Source organism: Sinocyclocheilus rhinocerous, unplaced genomic scaffold (assembly GCF_001515625.1).
Source record: "Sinocyclocheilus rhinocerous isolate Xijiao unplaced genomic scaffold, SAMN03320098_v1.1 scaffold112, whole genome shotgun sequence".
Taxonomy (NCBI): domain Eukaryota; kingdom Metazoa; phylum Chordata; class Actinopteri; order Cypriniformes; family Cyprinidae; genus Sinocyclocheilus; species Sinocyclocheilus rhinocerous.
In genome coordinates, this window is record NW_015644008.1 from 1,040,287 (window position 1) to 1,053,197 (window position 12,911).

The 12,911-nt window shown below is 35.1% G+C and overlaps 2 protein-coding genes across 2 annotated transcripts in view; one reads left to right on the top strand and one right to left on the bottom strand.

Annotated features, from left to right (window-relative positions):
- Positions 1–448: 448 nt before the first annotated feature.
- On the top strand, positions 449–8,748 carry LOC107757831 (leucine-rich repeat-containing protein 24-like). The gene is made up of 5 exons (XM_016575425.1): positions 449–658; positions 4,204–4,482; positions 5,937–6,105; positions 7,164–7,595; positions 7,768–8,748. Exons 1-5 carry the CDS (start codon positions 497–499, stop codon positions 8,493–8,495), a joined length of 1,770 nt encoding a protein of 589 aa, XP_016430911.1. The 5' UTR covers positions 449–496; the 3' UTR covers positions 8,496–8,748.
- Positions 8,749–11,750: 3,002 nt separating this feature from the next.
- Positions 11,751–12,911, bottom strand: part of LOC107757833 (polymeric immunoglobulin receptor-like) — a 21,956-nt gene continuing 20,795 nt past the window's right edge. Inside the window, exons 8-9 of the mRNA XM_016575426.1 lie at positions 12,331–12,411; positions 11,751–12,115 (exon numbers count right to left, since the gene is read on the bottom strand). Of these exons, the coding sequence (XP_016430912.1) occupies positions 12,062–12,115; positions 12,331–12,411 (135 nt within the window). The 3' untranslated portion in view covers positions 11,751–12,061. The remainder of the gene's footprint in view (positions 12,116–12,330; positions 12,412–12,911) is intronic.

Below are 12,911 nucleotides of genomic sequence, written 5' to 3' on the forward strand. Positions count from 1 at the left end.
GCAATCATTTTAAAATATATTCAAATAGAAAGCAGTTATTTTAAATAGTAAAAATATTTCACAACATTACTGCTTTTGCTGTACTTTGGATCAAATAAATGCAGGCTTGGTGAGCAGAAGAGACTTCTTAAAAACATTAAAAATCTTACTGTTCAAGAACTGTTGACTGGTAGGTTATATAGATTACAGAAATGTAAAATTTTAATGTTTATATATGTTATATTAATATATATATATATATATATATATAACATTTCTGTCCCCCTCACTTCTGAAATGATGGCTACGCCCCTGGATTAGATCACACGTGCATGCGCTCTTTAACAACAAGCTGTGTCTTTTTTGTCTCTCTCTCTTTCTCTTTTGGACAATTGTTCCGCTGGTTTAACTGCAATCCGTCTCTCTCTTTCTTCTTTTCTCTTTCCTCTCTTTTGCCCTAGTTCTGCCGCCTCTTTTCTGTCATTCCCTCTTTCCTGTTTTCGCAGTTCTTTCTGAGATGAATCCTCCTCAGCTCTCTGCGGTGTTGGTGCTCATGCTGGCCCAGCTGTGCGTGTCTTCTCTCGGTTGTCCTTCTGGGTGTCGCTGCTATAGTTTGACCGTCGAATGTGGATCCATTGGGCTCAAGGAGATCCCGCAAGGCATCACACACGGGACACAGGTCAGTCGCACAAATTCATGTGGATGTTTGTAGGCGGGTCATTCTCAAAATACTGTATTGGGGACAAACATGTCCCTTGACATGTCACAAAACTCCATCTAGACTCTATAAGGTTCTATATGAGCATATTTGGTTCCATGAAGAACCTTCAACATTCATGGAATCTTTTAATTAATTTAAAAAAAAAAGTTCTTTAGATTCTTAAAATGTTCTTCATACTAAGAAAAATTTGAAACTGAAATGAAAACTTTCACTGAAAGTTCTTTGGGAAGCACAAATGGTTCTTCTATGGCATCGTTGTGAAAACCTCTTTTGAAAACTTTTATTTTAAGAGTGAAAGGCATCATTTTATAATCTAACCATTTATTATATTTTGCAACGCACATTCATTAAAAAAACATTTTTGAATTATTTTAATCAAAAAAGCAATTAATAATATAAATAATTATTTTTTTAATAAACATTAACATAATAAGAATAAATTTTTGAATATTGTTTTGTCGTTTATTGTTGTTATAAATGTTAAAAACAATATGGAAAAAATACTCTAATGTCACAGAATGTCAAAAATAGTTCCTACAGTGATTTATTAATTGTTCTAATAATTTTTAATGATTTTAATTGAAATAATTAATATTATCAATAAAATTTTTTAAATTAATATTCAAATCATAAGAATATTAATAATTGTGTGTGTGTTTTTGGTATTTATTGTTGTTATAAATGTTAAAAACAATCTGGAAAAACACTCCAGCATCATAGAATGTCAAATATACTTCCAGTGTCATAAAACACTAATAGTTTAATGTAATAGTTCCAACGTTTCTATGACATTTACCATGATTTATTAATTTTTCTAATAGTTTTGAAATATTTTAATTGAAATGACTAATGAATAATATAAATAATAATTCTTAAAATCACATGAATGATTCTGTTTTTGGTGTTTAGTTATTATAAATGTTAATAAAAACAATATGGAAAAAAATCTTCCGCATCAGAGAACGACAAAAATACTTCCCATCTCATAGTAACGGCAGAATAGTCCCATTTCTTACAGTGATTTACTCTTTTTCTAATAGTTTTAATAATTTTAATAGAAAGAAGTGATTATAAACAACCTTTTTAATAAACATTAAAATCAAAAAAGAACTTCGTTTATGGTGCTTATTGGTGTTATCAATGTTCAAAACAATATGGGAAAAATACTTCCAACATCAGAGTTCAGAGTAAGAAGAGGCTGCTCAAAATGTGTGCTGCAAAAAGTTGATTTACATTTAATATACATTTTTGTCATGCAAATTAAAGATTTTGTTATCGTTTAGATAATTCTATTTTATTTAATTATAATTTATTTTATTTTATTTTTTAGCATATTTTTTGAGCAGCATGATCAGTCATAATGTTAACATGTTTAAAAATACTTTACTTTTGCTTTTTGAATGATTTATCAGCAGTCATAAAGTTGACATGAAATCAACATGAATTTTGGTCATATTGTGCATGATGATTAAACAGTGTTTCTTTATATCCATTCAGTTCTTTACAGACGTTTGAAAACAAAATGAGAACAAAAACATTACATTAAATCACACTAGGTCACATCTGAACTCTCCCACATATAAGAGAGGAACACTTGTACTGCTTTCCAGCCTGTCACAATTTTTTATTCTGGTCATCCGGTCACCCTAAATGATAAAATACTGTCTCCTTTTGTTTCTATCTACACCTTGACCCACAATACAGCAAACCTGAGATTAAAACTATAGATCATAACTGCAGATAGTGCTGGGAATCATCCACTGCATCAGTGCCTCATGGCTGGAGTCACCCTGTGGACCCCGTTTGCATGTCTCTGTATCTGCTCCAGTCACATCACTAACATTACTGCAGCTCGGCTCACATAAATTGCTCAATTGACCCGCGTAACCTATGCTTCACAAGAAATTTTCTTCGGCTCGACCCGAGTTTGATCACAGACAATAGCTTGATAGAAATCAATTAGAAAATTAATCAGTGAAATTTGTTGCATCATTAATATAGTAAAATGAGTGATGACAGGCCTCTCAGTTGTTGTTTTTTTGCTCTTGTAAAAGCCCATTAATGCCCTTCTGATGCTGCTAATTGACTTGTTTGCGTGTTTACGGCTCGAGGATAGTCGGCGCAGAATCGTGTAACACCCCCAGAACTTTGTATTGATTCATTTCATGTTAAAGAAAACCTTCTATCACTCTGAATTCACCTGAAGAGGAAGAGCTAAAGAAAGAAACATTGTATTTTGTTTCAGAACAGCCTTAAAGGGTGGAGTTTTTGCTGTCGCTGATTAGGACAGAAACTCAAGTCGACATGAATGAGACAGATGTTGCTTTTATTGCTTGGCATGTCAAAACTAGATTGCCATCACTGAAGCTTTCTTTAAAATAAAAGCGATGCAGATTCTCAAGATTTTTAAAGTAATTTATTGTTTTAAGTCTGTTTTTGAATTAAATGATCATTAGACTACAACAATAAACCATAATAGCAGTAATTCAATTTTTAATAGGATTTAAATTATTATTAGACTACAAAAATAAAACATAATAACAATTCCACTATTAATATAATTTATTATTAATGTTATTAATAATGACAACAGCATTAACAATAATAATAATAATTGTTGTTATTATTATTACTATTACGTTTTACTATTATTAATATAATATTTAGGCAAGGCAAGTTTATTTATATAGCACATTTCATACACAATGGTAATTCAAAGTGCTTTACATAAAAGAAAAGAAAATAATAATGATTAATAATTTAATAATAATTGCATTATTAATATAATTTAAATGATCATTAGACTACAAATATAAAACATAATAATTATAATAATAATAACAACAACAACAACAACAATAATAACTATTTAAATGCTTTATCAATAAAGTATAATAATAATTATTATTATTTAATAATTTAATAATAATTGCATTATTAATATAATTTAAATGATCATTAGACTACAAATATAAAACATAATAATTATAATAATAATAACAACAACAACAACAATAATAACTATTTAAATGCTTTATCAATAAAGTATAATAATAATTATTATTATTAATTACAGCAGCTTTAACAATAATAATATGTACAACAATATTGCACTATTAATATAATAATAATAAATTAATTCTTGATATAATCATGTATTATTTTTAATAATAGTAACAAGTATAATAATTATTACAGCAATAATAATAATTCCATTATTAATGTAATTTTAATTATCTAGACTACAACTATAGAACATAATAATAATATAATTTAATTATCAATATAATAATTTATTATTGTTATGTTCCTCACAGAACTGAATAATCCATAAACTAGCTATTTTAAAGCTGAATATTGGTAAGAAATACTGGTCAAACTGATTATCTGCTTCAAATTCTTTTATGGTGGTTTATAAAGTTAACCGCATTACTCACTCTCTCTTTTCTTTTAAAAGTCTTAGTGTACTAATGTTTTTCCCGTGGACTCTGCGTCCTGTCCAGACCATCTTTCTACAGGACAATGCCATTGGACAGATCCGTCAGCGGGATCTATCAGACCTCGGCCAGCTGCACTACCTCTACCTGCAGAATAACAGCATCTCCACGCTGGAGGCCGGCGCGTTCAGAAACCTGGGCCTGCTTCTGGAGCTCGCGCTTAACGGAAACCGCATCCACCTGATCACAGCTGACGTGTTCCGCGGCCTGGACCACCTGCGCATCCTCTACCTCGCAGGAAACCAGATCACCAGACTGGAGGACTACACCTTCCGCGGACTGCAGGTAGAAGCACCGTCTGTGCCATTCTGCCTTTCAAAATATACATTTCCAAATGTTTTAACATTCCCATATACTGTAGGTTATGGGAGCATTAATGGAAGCTTGGGATCAGACTTCCCAAAGCGATTATCGGCCGATAGCAATAGGTAGCCGATCAATCGGAGCACCCCTAGTCCTAGGTATTAGGAATAATTTTAACTTTAAGTTTAGCTTAGCCTACCTGTTGAGAAGAAGCTCCCCAAGTTCGTCGCATCAACTGAAACCAAACATTTCATCCAAATCTGCCATCTTGTAAAAACTTCTGCCACTGTTTACCCTTGTTTCACCGTTATGTCTGTTTCTGTGTATTTTGGCAACTCTTCATATTTTAGCTTGCACATCTAACCAATACCATGATACTGTAATGTTGATAACCATGATCATGCAGGTCATTTGTTCATTTACTGTTTACTTGTCTTTATATAATATCATTTATTAAATTGCAAGGTTACATGAGTCAAAAACTATGAAAAAAATAACTTTTTTCCTTAAATTGTTAATAATAATAATTTCCCGAAAATATTATGTTCTTTGTGTTGTTTTAATTTTGATAATCCATTGTATATTAAAATGGTCCTAAAACTGGCTATTACCCAACGCTCAATTTTGGTCCCCCCCACCTGTCAGATCAGAATTGCGCCCCTGTCTGTAACAGATTCTGATGTCTTTTTCTACACCGGGTAAACACCCTCTGGCTCAGCCTGCTACAGTAGCCTCGCCCCAGACTCTCGCTATTGGTTGCGCGGAGGTATGCAAATACATAGGTTGACATTTTATTCGGACTGAATGCAATATATCACAACATTTTAAGAACTTAATTTAACATACCTTTTCACAGTTATTAACATCGTAAATCGTAAAAAAAAAAATTTAATTGTTTTTTAAATTAACATTTAAAACACAGCGGGAGTGTTTCTAACACAACAGATGAGGGAGTGACAGCAAATTACATCTTTCTGACCAATGCAATCCAAAGTCATCGAAGATTTTTTATTTAGCTAGTCGGGCAAATGTGAATCCAAAAAATTATATTTGTTGCGGTTTCCAAGTACCACTAAAGAAGGTCCACGGAGTTCAAACAAAATTAGAACATTTCATGCTAACATTGTGAGAACATTTTTCAAAATAGTAAAACCATAATATTGCTGTTTCAATTATTTTTAGAATGGTCTATACATTTGCACAACCTTTACATAATGTTACGCCAAAGTGTGCACATTTCATGGGAGTAGAAGAGAAGCGGAAACCAAAGAAAAGCAGTACAAAAACTCATTAAAGTGCTAAATTAATAGGGAATTTTTCAGCAATGTGCTAATTTGATGGAGACACAGAACTGAAAATAGATGACTCTGCATTATGCTAGATTGCTTTACAAAGTGTGTTTTTATGATAGCCACGTTCATGCTTGTTGATTGCAGCGGTTGCAGGAGCTGCATCTGCAGGAGAATGCGGTGGAGGTGTTGGGAGATCAAGCTCTGGTGGGTCTGTCCTCTCTGGCTCTTCTGGACCTGAGCAGGAACAACCTGAGAACCCTGAGTCCCGCTTCACTCAAACCACTCGTCAGCCTGCAAGTGCTTAGGGTCACAGGTAAAAGGTTCACAATGCCACAAAAAAAAAAAAGTAGTACTTTTATTCAGCAAGGACGCATTAAGCTGATCGAAAATGATAGTAAAGATAAAAATGTTTCTTGAGCAGCAAATCAGCATATTAGAATGATTTCTGAAGGATCATGTGACACTAAAGACTGGAATAATAATGCTAAAAATTTATAAGTAAATTACATTTTAAAATACATTCAAATAGAAAACGCTTATTTTAAATTGTAATAATATTTCAGAATATTGCTGTTTTTTTTAAATAATTAATTCAACCAACCATAAGAGACTTCTTTCAAAAACATTTTGTCAACTTTTAAATGCTAGTGTAGGTATAATATCTATAATATCTCATTTGTTTCTCCTATGTACAGCAAATAGAGACTTTACCTTAAAGAGATTTTTCACCTAAAAATAAAAATTCAGTCATCATTTACAGCCTCTCAAGTTGTTCCAAACCTGTATGACTTTCTTTCTTCTGCAGAATAAAAAAGATATTTTGAACTTCAGTAAAGTCTAATATTGTACATGATTGTTTTGAGTAAATGATGACTGAATTTTTATATTTACATGAACTGTCTCTTAAGTTATCTGCTGCTTAGATGTTTCTCTTAAAGGGGTCATATGATGCGATTTCAAGTTTTCCTTTCTCTTTGGAGTGTTACAAGCTGATTGTGCATAGATAAGACCCCTGAAGTTGCAAAGACTAAAGTCTCAAAACCAAAGAGATATTCTTTATCAAAGTTAAGACTCTGCCACGCCCCCCTAGTGAGATTGTCTAATGAATATTAATTAAGTAATGCTTCCATTGGTAGCTCTACCCAGTTAAGTAAATTAATTAATATTCATGATCCTATCTTTCACTCTAATACAGTCCTGTGGTTTTGTATGAGTTGCATGTCCTGCAAACCTACCATAGTGACATTTAGTGGCATTTAGATATCAGACCATCTTTACGTTTGCTCAAATATTTTTGCACAACAATTCTGTTTGGATAAATATGTAATAATGCTGTATTTTGAGAGCCTTATATTGAATTTGCTCTTACAGATAACCCTTGGCGCTGCGACTGTGCTCTGCACTGGCTGCGCGGCTGGATAAACGAAGAGGGTCAGAGGCTATTAAGCTCAGCCGAGCGCCGGATGCTGTGCGTCGAACCTCCGCGCCTCTCCCATCTCAGTCTGGTGGAGGTTCCCGCGAACAGCCTCATTTGCATCCCGCCCATAGTGCAGCTGGAGCCCAGCCACCTGACGGTCCGTTTGGGGGAGAGTTTACGCGTGTCCTGCCAGGCTTCCGGATACCCGCAGCCACAAGTCACCTGGAGGAAAGCGTCCCACGGAAAAGCCCAGGTGTCTCCCAGAGGTCTGGTGCAGGAGGTCGGGATGGACGGAGACACCGGTGGGAGGTTGGTAACAGCCAGGCCTGGTGGAAAAGGAGGGCCGGCGAGTCGTGGCCCGGTCCGAGGAGGAACCGATGACGGAGGCGACCGGGAAAGCTTCGATCCTGATACAGGAAGCGGGATGCTGTTTCTCAGCAATGTCACGGTGGCGCATGCCGGACGCTACGAATGCGAGGCCTGGAATCCCGGCGGAGTGGCTCAGGTGACTTTTCACCTGTCGGTGTGGCCCGGTCCGAGGAGGAACCGATGACGGAGGCGACCGGGAAAGCTTCGATCCTGATACAGGAAGCGGGATGCTGTTTCTCAGCAATGTCACGGTGGCGCATGCCGGACGCTACGAATGCGAGGCCTGGAATCCCGGCGGAGTGGCTCGGGTGACTTTTCACCTGTCGGTAAACATGTCTTCATCTTCGTCCCGCTCGGAAATCTGGCCTCGACTGCATTCCTCATCTTACTATCATCCTTCCTCGGTGGACGTGAGTCAGGAGCCGCTTTATGAGCTTGAAAGCATGGACTTCAGTGCGCTGGGAACCGCGACCCAGACGGCCATCGCTGTGGGAATTTCTCTTTTGGCGTTGACGGCGTTGTTGCTTCTCTGCATGATTTACAGTCGCCACCGCCAACGGCAGAAAGAGGAAAGTGGATATGGTGCCAGCAAAGAGGAAAACATCCTTTACGTCAACGACTACTCCGACGGTCCCACCACGTTCGCTCAACTTGAAGAGTACCGGGACGAATGCGGCCATGAGATGTACGTGTTAAACCGCGCCAAACCGGTGCTGCCTCCTCCACCGTCCTACAACCAGCAGGGGTCGACGCTAAAAGCCGGTGAGTGCATGCTGACCCCAGGCCGGGCCGTGGGGATCGGACCCCGCAGGGTTCCTGCAGAAGGAGGCGAAGGACCTCCGCTTGATCCCGAAGGGTTGTTCATGAACCAAAGCTTGCTGTTTGACACGCAGATCGCTTATGAGATCCACTGCTGAACTGAACCACTGGATAGACTTAAAGGTTCTTGCCATTGGATGTTATCCTGCTGAATTTCCTTTTGTTCTCAGAGCACAAATGTATTTTTTTGGTGAAAAGCATTGAAGGAATAGCAGACTTTAAAGCTGCAGTGTGTTGTTTCGGTGCCACCAAATGGATTTACAAAAATGTTGTCCGATTTGTACCCAAAGTCATGCCATTGGTTGAGTCAGTATTGCTACAAAAGAAGAACTATATTTGATTCCCCAAAAGAGCCTGTCAGTGAACAGTTTTATGAAATATTTTTTTTTTCTTGGTGTGAAGAAGATTCTAATAATCTCAAGAACCTTTTTTCACCATATAGAACATTTTGTGCAATGGAAAGATTCACTCTTTTTAAAAAAAAGGTTATTTTGTTGCATCTATGCATGGTTCCATTAAGAACCTTTAAAATCATTCCACAAAAGGCTCTTTATAGTAGAAAAAGTTTCTTTAGATTATTAAAATGTTCTTCACACAAAGAAAAAAAATTATTCTTTTAAGAACTGGTCACTGAAAGTTCTTCGGGGAACCAAAAGTGGTTCTTCAATTGCATTGCAACAAAAACACCTTTGGGAACCTTTATTTTTTAAGAGTGTATATTGTGAAGCTCAAACAAGCAGAGAGAGAGAGAAAAAAAAAATTCAGTTTACTCTCTTTGGGAAATCAACCTATGAATGATTACCTATAATCATCTCTGGGATTGCACACAGCAGCTTTTAGGGAATAGTTCATCCAAAAATTGTTACCATTTGCATTGTTTGCATGATTGTTATGTTTTATAGAATCACAAATGACGATTTTTTTTTAAAGCACTATGATGCATTTTAAGGTGTTATTTTAAAAAACACATTCCATTCAACATTCCGCATATTTAACTAGTTCTCATTTGTGTTTCACAGAGTTTGGAAAATGCTGTAAATTTTTTTTGACATGAATAATTTAAAAAACATGTCAAAATGCTTTTGACAGAAAAAAGTATTGCATTTTCTACAGCGATATAGGGATGCTAGGGAAAAGAGAGAAAAGATAGTTGTAAAGCACCACCACAAAAATAAATCAGGAAGAAAATGCAAGTGAGGATTCGGGAGTGAAAAAGAGAGTTTCCAAGAGTAGTCCAGTGAAATAATTTATAGGATGTAGGCTACTATTGAAAAGTTTGATGTCAGTGAAGACATTTATAATATTGCAATAGATTTCCATTTCAAATAAATGCTGTTCTTTTAAACTTTCAATACATCAAAGAATCCTGAAAAAAAATGTATCATGGTTTTACAAAAATATGAAGCAGCACAGCTGTTTTCAACATTGATAATAATAAGAAATATTTCTTGAGCAGCAAATCAGCATATTAGATTGATTTCTGAAGATCATGTGACACTGAAGACTGGAGTAATTATGCTGAAAATTGCTTTGCAATGTTTTGCACCACAGGAATGAATTACATTTCAAAATATATTCAAATAGAAAAAAGTTATTTTAAATAACAATAATTCACAATATTATGTTTTTTACTGTATTGTTTATAAAATGCATACTTTCTTTAAAAAAAAAAAACACACCAAACTTTTAAAAAATAGTGTAGATGTGAGGGCTAAAAAAGTTTCAACAACCCAGTATTCACACTCACTATGACAGATTATGATCATTTATGTTGCATCATGTTAACATCACGGTGAATAAATGACTGGATTTTCATTTTTTGCATGAACTATTCCTTCATTACAACAGTATGAAATGAGAGCTGTTATCTACTTTTAAAAGAAGAGACTACCAAAAACAGATATTTTTTGTCTTGTTACTGTGAAATGAAGTGATCCAGTCTGATGTCAATCTGAGAGTTTGACCTCTTGGACAGGGACTGTGAGGACAGCAGCAAACAACATTTGTCGGGATGTCCCTGTGTCCAGTGTTGTGTGTCAGGCAGTGTGAATAACTTAATGACCTTCTTGCAAATGCTGTCGACATATTTCAAGTATCCTTTCTTTCTGATGCATTCCTGTGTGTATTTATGTGTGATCGGCAGGCAGCAGAAGAAAATGAAACCTGCTGTAAACAAGAACCAAAAGCGGATGGAAGGTTTGTTCACTACAGCCTGGATATGAATGAAGTAGTCGCATCTATTTCCCGTCTGAGGCTCGTTTGCTCTCCTACTCTTGACCTCTGTTGGACTAACACTGTGAATAAACAAACAGGACTCCACATTCACAGCTATAGCTTTTGTAAGTTATTAGATATGCCAGTTTCTTTCATATAACAATATTGTTTTTGAGAGTGTGCGTATTTTTTCCTCTTGACTTTCCTCTTCCCCATCATTACACAGACTATTGAGTAGTGATCACATCAGGGTAAACTGTATAAAAGCATTCATTTCAGCTTGTGTTTACGCTTCTGCTCAACAATACAATAGTTTATGCATTTCTGTCAAATGTCTATCAAATTTCAACCTATTTTATCCGAATAAATTATGCCTTTATTTGAGATTTGTTAGTGTTTGTCAAAGCTGCTTTAGAGTCACTATAAACAGGGTTATTTTAGTATCACTGATATATTGGTTTTAATAATATTTTGAGTTAATATTAATAATATTTTTGTTTTTATTTTTGTTTTCATTTTAATTTTAGTTCAAGTTTTCGTCATTTTGTTGATTTTGCCAATTTTAATTATTAGTTTTTAGTTATTACTCTGTATATTTTTCATTAATTGTAATTTAATTTTTAATTTTAGTTATTTTAGTACATCAACATTTGGTACATTTGTTTTTATATTTTAAAATTTCAGTTAAAGTTTATTTTATTGCAAGGAACTAAATTTGTTTTATGGTTTTAATTTGAGTTAACTAATAACCCTGAAATGTCATATCATTATCTCTCTCTCTATATAGAGAGAGATGTATATAAAATGCCATAAAATTACACTGAATGAGAGCCATATAGACATTATGTAATAACATTTATAATACTTTCACTTGCAAAGCCATTAAAATATTCTCTAATGTATACATTAAAGTACTCATACAGTTGTACAACTAAATCTTACACAATCAACAATAATAATGCTAAGGTATTTAGCAGTTCAAAAAAACTAAACAGAACAGTTCTTTATGCAAAAACAAATATTGAGTAATTCGATTTCAAATAAGCATATTTTTTCAGGTTTCTCTGAAGTGGTCTAACTAATCGTTGACCTAAAAGCTGACCTGGACTCATTGTGTCAGTCTCTGATGTGGTAAAGATCTTTCAGTTTTGCTCACACTGACTAAGAATAAAAGTAGAAAAGTAGAACAAAATGTTCCACTACAAACATATGTGCTAATTAAAAGGTGACACTTTTACAGATGTGGCAAAAATCTTAATAGCAAAATAATAATCTGCTCAACCATGACCTGCATGCAACACTTTAAAATGTGTTCTGGAGGTTCCTCTTTTTCTGTCTCAAGTGACGTCCTTTGTGGCTTTAAAAGAAACTGTGTGATGTAAAACAGACGAAGATGCCATTACTTCAGATTGTAATATTCATAATGTGAATGGCCTGAGATCATCTGTTATTAGTGAAGTTTCGGAGTGCTGTAGATCACTTCATCTCGTTCAGGAGGGCGGCTCTGAGAATGATTTAATAAAACACAAAAGACAGTGAGTGAGATGAATTTCAATAAGGCAGTCAAGTGATTAAAAGCATTGAGACCACTACATTATGCATTTCCACAGATAAATTCATGAGATCACTGACTCGAGTATAAATAGATTACATCATAGTCTTGCATAAGGAAATATATCGTTTTATGTGCATTAGTAGTATCAGCAATGTAATGCTTACAATGGAGACCTGGTTTGGTTCATGGTTTTTTGCTTTCTTGAACACCACAGTGTCATACGCGACAGTCATTGGACCTTCTGCCTGTGAAAGAAGAGAGAAAACACAACTTTAAAAGATTATTTAGATGGAATGAGTGTTAAGTAACAGTGCACAGGCCCGTTAACACCAAGAACGATAACTATATTAACGTCCACACTCCACATCAATGCACAATAACGTTCTGTTTATTATAAGCGTGCGCCTGCAGTTAAGGATTGCCAGGTGTGTGGGGGAAAATCCCCCCACCATTGATAATCAAAACTAGCCCAATTGTGTTTTCTAGGTTCCTATGTTTTCCCCTCTGTCGGGGTCCCTTTTCGTCGATACACTGTAAAAAATTTTCGTTAAATTTACGGTAAAAAACCAGCAGCTGTGGTTGCCGGAATTTTACCGTAAAAAATACGGTAGCAACGTTTTAGGTAACGTTTTGCAAACTTAAATTTACAGTTAAATACCGTAATTTCATTAACTGATATAATGTATACCAATATATTGAAGTACTGAAATCTGTTTTGTACCTTTGTAATACACTGATAACCACC

Bases quoted from the DNA above. Each gene is read 5' to 3' on its own strand.
- LOC107757831 (XM_016575425.1), top strand. From the start codon at position 497: ATGAATCCTCCTCAGCTCTCTGCGGTGTTGGTGCTCATGCTGGCCCAG. The intron at 6,106-7,163 runs GTAAAAGGTTCA...TTGCTCTTACAG, and splicing joins GCAAGTGCTTAGGGTCACAG to ATAACCCTTGGCGCTGCGAC. The intron at 7,596-7,767 runs GCGACCGGGAAA...CCGATGACGGAG, and splicing joins AGGAGGAACCGATGACGGAG to GCGACCGGGAAAGCTTCGAT.